General features: G+C 47.1%; 1 protein-coding gene across 1 annotated transcript; it reads right to left on the reverse strand.

Annotated features, from left to right (window-relative positions):
• Positions 1 to 715: 715 nt before the first annotated feature.
• On the reverse strand, positions 716 to 6,269 carry LOC112078549 (nidogen-1-like). Its single transcript, XM_024144753.2, has 6 exons — positions 6,050 to 6,269; positions 5,742 to 5,834; positions 5,347 to 5,576; positions 1,865 to 2,184; positions 1,533 to 1,673; positions 716 to 1,098 (listed from the first exon to the last, which is right to left on the reverse strand). Exons 1-6 carry the CDS (start codon positions 6,239 to 6,241, stop codon positions 731 to 733), a joined length of 1,344 nt encoding a protein of 447 aa, XP_024000521.2. The 5' UTR covers positions 6,242 to 6,269; the 3' UTR covers positions 716 to 730.
• Positions 6,270 to 12,182: the final 5,913 nt, after the last annotated feature.

Raw genomic sequence — 12,182 nt, forward strand, 5'->3', positions numbered from 1 at the left:
CAATCGGGGCGTGAGAGGGGACAATAGGGCTAGAGAGTCATGAAAGAGGGACAAATAGGCCTAGAATCGGTTCCGAGCGAACGACCCTAGGCCTGTCTCTAGAACGCTCATGGCATCTGCACCGAGGACACATCGGCCTAGAAGCGTACATATCGGTTCATGGATGTCCTTTAGGACATATAACTGGGGTACCATTAGAAAAGTCTTAAACAGAGCACCAAACTCGGCACACCTAGGTCGGGGAAGAGACTAGCATACAGGTCGCCGCAGGTCGGCCCCAGCTATACGCTGTCAAAGTACGTCAATATTAGCCCCCGGGGGATAAGGCAAATAGGTCATGGAGCAATGCAAGCAGATGGAGAGGCGCAATAGGGCCTACGAATTTCATAGGTTGATGTAAGTTGTGGAATGGGAGATAATTTGCACAATTAAGGAGTGATCGTGTAGATGAAGTTTGGCGGGGCTGTGTGTGTGTGTGTGTGTGTGTGTGTGTGTGTGTATGTATGGCCTGACTAAGTGGTATTGCAGCTGCAGTATAACCCAGCAGCTGTGAATCACATCAGGACTAGAAACCCCAGACTTCCTGTATATCAAATACAATGACAAGTAAGAACACTATGTAAAAGCTCAGGAAGTTCCTACTGTAATGCACAGTCTGACCTTCAACTTGTCAACTAATCATGAAGCCCTTGACTAGATGAATCAGGTGAGTTAGTTCCAACAACATTGTTCAATGTGAAATGTCTGGGGGATCCCTCGAGGAGAGGTTTGAAAACCACTGTGTTAGCTTATTAATCAAGAGCACAAAAATTCTAGGACAATTCGTCAAGGTAGACTTGGTTTCACCGATGATGCTGAATCCGTTCTTGTATCCAGGCTGCTCCAGGGCAAAGGCCCATCCGATGACTGCTCCCAGGGCTGACAGAGGCAGGAGGGAGGGGCCTAGCCTGGCAGGGATGGTGCTGATGGCCACGTATGCTCGGCCGTCATTGGCTACCACGTACGAGTGCAGGTCGTTGCTGTTGAACTCGACGGGAGACGGAGAGTTGCCCACGTACACCCTGCCGTTCACCTTGCCGTTCATCCTCTGGGGCTTACCTGATAAAAACGAAGAAGAAGATTACTGTCTATTGTCACAGATGTTACGAATTCACTGTGGCTTCCCTGATAGACAAAACAGCAACAAATCTGTGAAGAGTCGCTCTGTGTACGCGGTTGTCTGATAGACAGAAGTAGACTTTGTCATTTTTGTAGCTAGCTAACGTTATCTGAAACGACTGGCTAGTTAACTTTTAATTGACGAGCTAGCAATGAGTTGCCACATCTCAAAGAACCACAGCAACAGTTACCGCTCACATGTCAGCCTTTTAGCCGACCCTCTATCTCCAGAGGGACTTACAAGATCACAATCATGATCGTTGGCACACCTGATAGATATTCTTATTGATCATTTGCTTAGTGATAATTTAGTTTTGGTTCAGAAAAGTAGAAAAATTAAGTAGCTATGGAGTTGAGGAAAATTGGGGACTTACCCTCTGACACGCACTGTATTCCGTTGCCGTAGTAGCCGGGCCGGCAGTGACAACAGTAACCGCTGGCGTAATCTTTACAGTCGGCGAAGGTGGAACACTTGTTTCTGTTGTTGGCACATGTCTCAGAGTTGTAGGAGAACACTGTAAGAGGAGAAGACGACAGTAAGGTTAGCGAATTCAAAAATAATAATAATCTAGAACAAAGTAGTTATAATATTTTAAACAAAGTTCGAAAATTCAAAAAGTAGTTCTAGAATTTAAAATTCTAAACGAAGTTCTAGAATTCAAAGTGAAGTTATTTTCCCCCATGCTACCATACAATGTGAACCCACCATCCACGTTGATGTCTCCATCATCTACTACCACCACCTGAGGCTGGTACTGGACCGTGTGGACTGTGAACTGGCCCCCGTGGTGAGGTCCCTGGTGAGGCTGCTCCTTGCGGTACACCTCCTCCTCCGGTTCGTAGGGAGAATACGTCACCCGCTGCCCTCCTGCAGGATACCTCTTTGAGGTAGCCTCCTCCGAGACCCTTGACTCCAGGCCTGTGTCTGGGGGCAGGTCTGTCACCTCTCCTGGGGCCACGCTGGTGAAGTAAGGGGAAGTCCCAATCTCGTACACCCACACGCCTCGCTTACCTGAGTTGGTCTCCCTGGAGATAGACAAAGCAGGAAGAGTGATCACTAGAGGAACTGCCAAAAGGAATGGCCTGATCCTGTAGTATCATCTCTGTACTTCTGTGGGAAACCAAACATGACCTCCCTCACAGACATTGGTGGAACAAAGTGGGGCGGCAGGTAGCCTAGTGGTTAGAGTGTAGAGGCGGCAGGTAGCCTAGTGGTTAGAGTGTAGAGGCGGCAGGTAGCCTAGTGGTAAGAGTGTTGGACTAGTAACCGGAAGGTTGCAAGATCAAATCCCTGAGTATGGTACAAATCTGTCGTTCTGCCCCTGAACAAGTCAGTTAACCCACTGTTCCTAGGCCTCATTGAAAATAAGACTTTGTTCTTAACTGACTTGCCTAGTTAAATAAAGGTTAAACATTATTTTTTTTAATTAAAAAGTCTAGCTACAAAACATTCTAGCCTGGTCCCATATCTGTTTGTGCTGTCTTGCCAACAGCTGACAGAGGACCACAAGAGTTGGCAAGACAGCACAAACAGATCTAGGACCGGGATACCTTGGTTACAAACAGACCTAGGACCGGGATACCTTGGTTACAAACAGACCTAGGACCGGGATACCTTGGTTACAAACAGACCTAGGACCGGGATACCTTGGTTACAAACTGACCTAGGACCGGGATACCTTGGTTACAAACAGATCTAGGACCGGGATACCTTGGTTACAAACAGATCTAGGACCGGGATACCTTGGTTACAAACAGATTCTATGGACCGGGATACCTTGGTTTCAAAAGATATAACGGCGATCCCGTGCCAGATTAGGACCTGTATGGTTTCCGTGAACAAGTATATCACAACTTACTCTGCAAGAGCACTTGTGTAGTCTGTCTGGCTCAATAACCCACCATTTTTTTTTAACATTGTTACTTAGGAACATATTCAGAACAGTATGAAATCCTCTCTTGTTGCTGCCGCTCCATAAGGGGGATAGTAGTGATCCTCATCATTATCGCGCCCATTTTCAAGGCTATCCTTGTCTAGCTTAAGATTCTCTTAATCCTTGCGGTAAATGTACAATGTTCTGCTTTTCTTTCATTGAGAAATGTATTTCGAATGTAACCAATGCCAGCGGTCCTTAAGCTCCTAACTCAATTACGGCGTTTAGTCCTGGCCATCATCACAGGGTTTCGTCCTGGACATCACAATCAGGCGTTTGAGTCCTAGGACATCTCAATCAGGGTTAGTCCGCATTCCAGGGTAGTCTAAATCAATCAGGGTTTAAGTCCTGGACCTCCAATCGGGTTTAGTCGGCTCCAATGGGATCCGAATCCAATCAGGGTTTAGGCCTGGGGCATCCCATATCAGGGTTGAGTCCTCAGAGCATCCAATCAGCGGTCGTTAGGCCCATGGGTACATGCCATCAGGGGTTTAGGCCTGGGACAATCCAATCAGGGTTTTAGTCCTGGACTCACAAGTCAGCAGGTTTAGTCCTAGCATACCATCAGGGTTTTAAGGCCTGGACTCCAATAAGGGTTGTAGGCTGGGACATTCCAATCAATCAGGGTTTTGTCCTGGACATTACCAATCAGACGGGTGTAGTCTGGGCATCCAATCGGGTTAGTCCTGGACATCCAATCAGGGTTTAGGCCTGGGAACAAATCCAATCAGGTTTAAGGCCTGGACACCAATTAGGTGTTTTAGTTCTGGACAATCCAATCAGGGTTTAGGTCGCTGCGACATACCATCAGGGTTCAGGGCCTGGGGCATCACCCACCCAATCAGGGTTAGGCCTGGGCATTGCCAATCAGACGGGTTTAGTCCCTAGACATCCAATCAGGGTTTAGTCCTGGGGCACTATCCAATCAGGTGTTTAGGCCTGGGCTCCAATCAGGGTTTTAGTCGCTAGACATCCAATCAGCGGTTTAGTCTAGAACATCCAATCAGCGGTTTATCCTGGGAGCATCCACATCAGGGTGCGTCCTGGAGCATCCACAGTTCCCAGGGCTATTCAGGTTGCCTGGACATTCAATCAGGGTTAGTCCTAGACATCCACTCAGGTTTAGTCCTGGCATCCACTCAGGGTTTAGTCCTGGGATCCATTCAGGGTTTAGTCCTGGGACATCCAAATCAGGGTTTAGTCTGGGGCAATCCACAATCAGTGGTTAGTCCTGTGACTTCCAATCAGGGTTTAAGTCTGGGCATCCACTGCAGGGTTGCGTCCTCGCATCCAATCAGGGTTATCCTGGGCATCCAATTCAGGGTTTGGTCCTGAGCATTCAATCAGGGTTCAGTCCTGGGCATCATCAGGGTTTAGGCCTGGGCATTCCAATCAGGGTTTAGGCCTGGGCATTCAATCAGGGTGTAGTCCTGGCATCCATCGAGGTTTAGGCCTGGCATCCAATCAGGGTTAGGCCTGGGCACCATCAGGGTTTAGTCCTGGACATCCAATCAGGGTTTAGTCCTGGACATCCAATCAGGGTTTAGTCCTGGACATCCAATCAGGGTTTAGTCCTAGACATCCAATCAGGGATTAGTCCTGGACATCCAATCAGGGTTTAGTCCTGGACATCCAATCAGGGATTAGTCCTGGACATCCAATCAGGGATTAGTCCTGGACATCCAATCAGGGATTAGTCCTGGACATATCACTATTACAGTAAACACTTCAGTAGTTAATGATCTTGTCAATGCTTTAGACACCACAATGAAATGTGCTGCTTTGTTTGTGGACCTGTCAAAAGCTTTTGATACTGTTGATCATGTTATTTTATTAAAATAAGTTGTCCTCGATAGGCCTGAGCTCTGACGCCTGCTCATGGTTTCATGATGATCTTAGTGACAAAACTCAGGCCATCGTGATTGATGGGGTTAAGTCTGATTTTCTAGAAGTAGATAAGGTGTACCACAGGGGTCGATGGTGGGACCTGTTCTCTTCACTATTTATATAGACACTATTGGTCCAATCTTTGAAATGTTTATCTATATGCAGATGATACTACGATGTATGCTATTGCCCTGACTGTTGATCAGGTGAATGTTTTGTTTGTTTCACAATAAAAAAATGTGCATCTTCAAAGTGATAGGCATGTTGGGTAAATCAAATGATACAAACCCCACAAAAATCAATTTTAATTCCAGGTTGTAAATATGTCTTCCCTGTTATTTAAATAAATAAAAAGTCCAGTACTTACTCTGCTAGCGCCCTGACAGAGGTCTCCCTCTCGGTGGTGATGCGGTAGTACGGTCCCTGTCGGGTGCTGAACACCAGGTAGTTAACCAGCCCTTGACTGAAGCCCGCCTGCATGGCCTGACTACTGCCTCCTACAGCTGTGGAGGCAAACTGCATGCCCTTCCTGGGGTAGAGCAGGATGGCGTAGGAGGTGGTCTCAGCTGACGCGATCACCAGCTGGAAGCTATTCCTCTGTTGAAAGACAGGTTACAACACGGTTACCTTGTTACGAGTCAGACACAAGAATGTCACTCACTCTGGGGTCCAGGCCGGGCAACTCTAAAGCATTTTGTTAAATCTCTTTCCACATTAATACATCAACTTGATTGATTGATTGACTGGTAATTCTGATGTCACCTGTTTCTCCAGTCCGTCTCCTCTGCTGTGGTCATGGTGTTGACTGGAAGCCACATCTACCCAGGTGACGACCACCGTGTGTTCCGGCTCCACCTCATAAAAACAAGTAACAGCTACTTTAATTCATTCAGTGCTTAGACTAACGGTATGTATTTTCTTTAGTGTTTTAGTGAAATATTTTTACAATGTAAATTGTACTCGCAATTCAGCTTATTGCCAGTTGTACAATGTCTTGGTTAAAGTAAAACATATGTTCGCTCTCTCTCTCTCTGTACATTCTCTCTTTCTCTGTACATTCTCTCTCTCACCTCATCGTCCTCTGGAAAAGCCCTGTTGATCTGCTCTGCAGCCTGCCGCAGGGTGGCTGGGCTGGAGTCCTGACGATAGTACACCTTACCCACGCCGTCACCAGTATCCAGGTCGCCGTGCAGGGCCGCGATCATGCCGAACCCGGCGGGCATCTTACCAAGGTATGTGGACTCAGCACTGGGCTCTGCCATGGCAACGAACCCATTGGTGTTGATCTGAAATGTAAAACAAACACATACTGTCAATCAGCAACAACACGGGTTGGCTGACATAGTCAGACAGGGTCTGCATCAGGACATAGAGACGTCTTTTATATTCTCTCAATGTCCTTGAGCCAACCCTCAAAACAATGTACTGACATATGTCTCAAGTTATTATTTATTAATTATCAGTCTTCTATGCTCCTGTATTGCCAAGACCCTGAATTCTGACTAGATTCGCATGTCGCTTAAGTGTTAAGAATAAGTCTCTATATATCACTGTACTACCTGAGTATTAATCATGACCACTCTGTCTGACTGATGGGAGCGGTCTGGACTAGCAGAAAGATCTGATTTAATTGCTGATTACTCTGCTCATGTACCTATGCAGACCCATATCATGATCTGACCCGACTATGTGGTGTAGTCTCTCCTAAAATCAAATTCCTGATGACCAAGACCCTGTAGCACTGTCCTCTGAACTATGTGGTCTGTTCTCCGTCTAACACGGTCAGCTGTCACAACTTCTTGAATGCAGACACCATACCTGTCTCTGACTGAATATTTAACATGCGACCATGCGTGCCCGTCGGTAGTAACTTTGATAACAGAGTATATGTTCCTAATGTCGCATGATGCCTAAGACCCTGTCGATACGAGGCTGTTCATTCAGTTCTAGATCCCGCATCAACCAACTAGATTCTCGTCTTGACTACTCATAAAGCATAGTGAAAGCGTTATAAGTCTCTATTCCTGATGCAGACACCTGTCTGCACTATAATGTGCGGGAAACATGTGCTAACAAAGTAGGGTCGATTAGACTCATATCTCCGTGTCCTGATGCCAGACCCGTATACTTACTATGGGGCGATGTTTTCGTCCTCTATGTCCTGCAGCAGACCTGTCCCCTGACATATGTAAGGGATGACTCAGTACGGCTCTCTATGTCCTGATGCAGACCCTAACCTGCTGACTATAAAAGCCAGAGTCAGAATGGGGCGGTATTATGTCTCGCTATTTGTCCATGATGACAAAACCCTGATCTAGACTATGCTGGCAGCTTTACAATCCTATGTCCTGATGACAGCAGACCCTGCTTCTATACTTGTATCTCATTGACTTATGTGAGAATCTGGCCCGAAGACTAACGCTGTATTTAAATAGTTCTAGTCCTGAATGCAGACCTACTGTCTGACTATTGGGCCACGCAATAGTGTTCATCTAGTTCCCTGATGAGACCCTGTCTCTATACTGCTTATGTGGCTGTTAGCCTCTATGTCCTGATGAAGACCCTGACCCGCTGACGTAATTGGGCCTGTTAGTCTCTCCTATGTCCTGATGCAGACCCTGTCTGGAAATACTGACTATGTGGGCTGTTAATCTCTATTTCCATGATTGCAGACACAACCCTGTCTCTGACCATGTGGTCTCTTATTCTCTAATGTCCTGATGCAGACCCTGTACTGCATACTATGTGGGCTGTTAGTTCATCTCTATGCCTGTGATGCAGACCCATGTTCTGACTACCAAGTGGCGTTAGTCTCCTCTATTCCTGATTGCAACCCTGTCTGATATGTGGCGCCTCGTTTGTCTCTAAATAATGTCATTAATGCAGACCCTGTCGACTATGTGCATTAGTCTTCTATGTCTCCTGCCTGAGGCAACCCTGTCTGACTATATGGGCTGTTAGTCTCGTATTTCTCAGACAGGAGTAACCACAGACAGGGTGCCTGAGCATTACATCACTCATAGAGAGATCATTAGGCAGTACCATAGAGCCATAGAGTGAGAGAGAGACCTAACACCCACATATTTTTCAGAACCAGCGATCAGCGCTGATTACGAAGTCTTCTCGCCCGGCTACTGCACAACACATAGAGGTTGAGGGTACTACAGCCCAATAGGTCTTTTCATCTTCTCTCTCAGTTCTCCTTCATACAGGCACCTACAACCTCACCTCATGATTAGGAGACCATCATTAGACACTAACAGCCCACATAGCTTCAACAGTCTTTTGCGCACAGCGACAATAAGAGACCTAACAGACCCCCCAATAGCAATTGATTTCAACAGACATAAGTCGCAGTCAGCACCACACCTCACAACAAGACAACTACACCCCCCACCACACAAACAGCATGCAAAAATTAGAGACCCACATCCCACACAGTCAAGAACAACCCATAACACACCACAACTCAGATAAAAATACATCACAACTCAAGGCAGCAAAACCTACCCCACATCAGCCACAGCGTCTCTGCACAGATCACATAAGAAGGAAAGAAAGGAACAACACAATAATCGACCCAGGTCACAAACATTAGAGAGACAACAGCCCACATAGTCAGACACCGTCGCATCAACATAAAAACAAGAACCCAACATAGTCAGAACAGCCCAGGTCTTGCCATCCATATCATAAGAAGACTAAACACCCACATATCAACTAGGATCTGCATCAGACATAAGCTAAACAGCCCACTATTCAACAGGGACTTGCATTCAGGAATAAGACTAACAACCACAATCAGAACAGCGCTGCATCATACATAGAATAACAGGCCACCAGACAGACAGGGTCATGCATTCAGACAATACAGAACTAAACACAGCCCACAATAGTCAGACAGGTTTACGTTCATCAAGAACAAGAGAGACTAAACAGCCCACATATCAAACAGAGTCTGCATCAGGACATAGAAGCTAACAGCCCACATAGTCAGACAGGCGCATCAGACAAGAGAACTAACAGCCCAATAGTCAGACAGGTCTGCATCAGAGACAGCAGAGAGACAACAGCCCACAAGTTCAACTAAGTCTCATCAGACAATAGAGACAACAGCCAACATAGGCAACTAGTCTAGCATCAGTACATAAGAGACTAACATCCCAACATAGTCAGACAGGCTGCATCAGACATAGACTAACACGCCACATAGCTCAGACAGGTTCTGCTCAGGACAGAAATAACAGACCCAAACCATAGCAGACATGGGTTCTGCATCAGGACATAGAAGAGATAAAACAGCCCCAACTAGCAGACAAGGTCTGCATTCACGGAACATAGAAGACTAACAGCCACATAGTTCAACCCAGGGCCACCTCCTGATGCAGACCCTGTCTGACTATGTGGCTGTTCAGTCTCTAATGTCCTGATGCAGACCCTGCTTCTGACATTGGCTGTTGTCTCTATGGTCCTGAAGAGACCCTGTCTGACTATGTGGGCATGTTAGTCTCTCTAGTCCTGATGCAGACCCTGGTCTGACTATGTGGGCAACTGTTTGTCGTCTCTATGGCCTGATGCAAGGACCCTGTTGACTATGTGGGCTGTTTGCTCTCCTATGTCCTGATGCAGACCCTGTCTGAACTATGTGGGCGTTTGTCTCGTACTATGTCCTGATTTGCGACCCTGTACTAATGTGGCCGTTAGTCTCTAATGTCACGCATGCAGACCCTGTCTGACTATGTGGGCTGTTAGTCATCTATTCCTGATGCAGACCCTGTCTGACTCATGTGGACTTTTGTCTCTCATAGTGTCCTGATGCAGACCCTGTTGACTATTGTGGGCTGTTGCTCTCTATGTCCTGATGCAGACCCTGTCTGACTACTGTGGGTGTTTGTCTCTCTATGTCCTGATGCAACCCTGTCTGACTATGGTGGCTGTTAGTCTCTACTGTCCTGATGAACCCATGTCTGACTATGTGGGCTGTTATTCTCTATTCCCTGATGCAGACCCTGTTCGTACTATGTGGCTGTTAGTCTCTATTCCTGATGCAGACCCTGCTGTCATGGGGGCTGTTAGTCTCTATGTCCTGATGGCAGACCCTGTCTGACATTGGCTGTTAGTCTCTCTATGTCCTGAGAGACCCTGTCTGACTATGGGCTGGTTCAGTCTCTAGTCCATGATGCAAGAACCTGTCTGACTATAGTGGGCTGTAGTCCTATGTCGCTGAGGCAGACCCTGTCTGGACATGTGGGCTGTTAGTCTTCTATGTCCTGATCAGACCTGTCTGAGACTATGTGGGCCTGTTAGTTCTCTCTATTCCTGATGCAGACCCTGTCTACTATGGGGCTGGTAGTCTCTATGTATGATGCAGACCCTGTCTGACTAATGTGGCTGGTAGCTCTATGTCCTGAGCAGACCCTGTCTGACTATGGGACTGTTAGTCTCTAATTCTGATGCCAGACCCTGTCTGAACCTATGTGGGCTGTAGTCTCTTGGCGCTGAATGCAGACCCTTTGTCTCGACTATTGGGGCTGGTTTGTCTCTCTATGTCCTGATGCAGACCCTGTCTGACTATGTGGGCGTTGTCTCTCTATGTCCTGATGCGAGACCCTGTCTGACCTAATGTGGGCTGTTTGTCTCTCTATGTCCTGTGCAGACCCTGTCTGACTATGTGGGCTGTTAGCTCTATTCCTATGCAGGACCCTGTCTGACTAGTGGGCTGTTAGTCATCTATGTCCTGAATAGCAGACCCTGTTCTGACCTAGTGGGCTGTAGTCTCTATTGTCCTGATGCAGACCCTGTCTGTCTATGTGGAGCTGTTAGTCTCTAGTTCCTGAGCAGACCCTGTACTGACTATTGGGCTGTTAGTCTCTCTATGTCCTGATGCAGACCCTGTCTACTATGTGCTAGTTAGTCTTCATGTCCTGATGCAGAACCCGTCTGACTATGTGGCTGTATCTCATGTCCTGATGCAGAACCCTGTTCTGGACTAGTGTGGCTGTTAGTCTCTCTATTCCTGATGCAGACCCTGTATGACTAGTGGGCTGTTAGTCTCTCTATGTCCTGAGCAGACCCTGTCATACTATGTGGGCTTGTTAGTCTCTATTCATGATGCCAGACCCTGTCTGGGATTGGTGGGCTGTTAGTCTCTATGTCCTGATGCAGACCCTGTCTGACTTATGTGGCTGTTAGTCTCTATGTCTGATCGCAGACCCTGTTGACATCGTGGCTGTTAGGTCTCTATGTCCTGATGCAGACCCTGTTCCTGACTATGTGGGCTGTTCTGTCTCATATTGTCCTGATGCAGACCCCTGTCTGACTATGTGGCTGCTAGTCTCCTATTCCTGATGCAGACACCTGTCTGAACTATCGTGGGCTGTTTGTCTCTCTATTCTGATGCAGACCCTGTCTGACTATGAGGCCTTTTTCTCTCCTATGTCCTAGATGCAGACCCTGTCTGACTATGTGGGCTGTTTGTCCATCTATGTCCTGATGCAGACCCTGTTGACTGAGATGGGCTTTAGTCTCTATTCCTGATGCAAGACCCGTCGGACTATGGGGCTGTTAGTCTCTATGTCCTACTGCAGACCCTGTCTGACTATGTAGGCCTGTTATCTCTATGTCCTGATGCAACCCTGTTCTGTCATCGTGGCGCTGATTCAGTCTCTATGTCTATGCAACCCTGTCTGACATATGTGGGCGTTACGCTCTCTCTATGTCCTGAATGGCAGACCCTGTCTGACTATGTGGGCTGTTAGTCTCTAATGTCCTGATGCGACCCTGTCTGACTTATGTGGGCTGTTAGGTCTCTACTTCCTGATGCAGGACCCTGTGACTATGTCGAGGCTGTTAGTCTCCTCTATCTGATGCAGACCCTGTCTCAACGTCTGACTATGTGGCTATTTAGCTCCTCTCCAATGTAATGAAAATGCAGACCCCTGTCTGACTATGTGGGCTTAGTCTCTATGTCATTGATGCAGACCCTGGTCTGTACTACGTGGCTGTTAGTTCTCTATGTCCCTGATGCAGACCCTGTCTGCACTATAATGAGGCTGTTAGTCTCTATTTCCTGATCAGACCCTGTTGAGACTATGTGCTGTAGTCTCTATTCCTGATACCAACCCTGTCTACTAGGTGGGTTAGAGTCTCTATCGGCCTGCATCATTGCATACCTGTATGGACTATGTGCGCTGTTAGTCTCTA

Source organism: Salvelinus sp. IW2-2015, unplaced genomic scaffold, assembly GCF_002910315.2.
Source record: "Salvelinus sp. IW2-2015 unplaced genomic scaffold, ASM291031v2 Un_scaffold5856, whole genome shotgun sequence".
NCBI lineage: Eukaryota > Metazoa > Chordata > Actinopteri > Salmoniformes > Salmonidae > Salvelinus > Salvelinus sp. IW2-2015.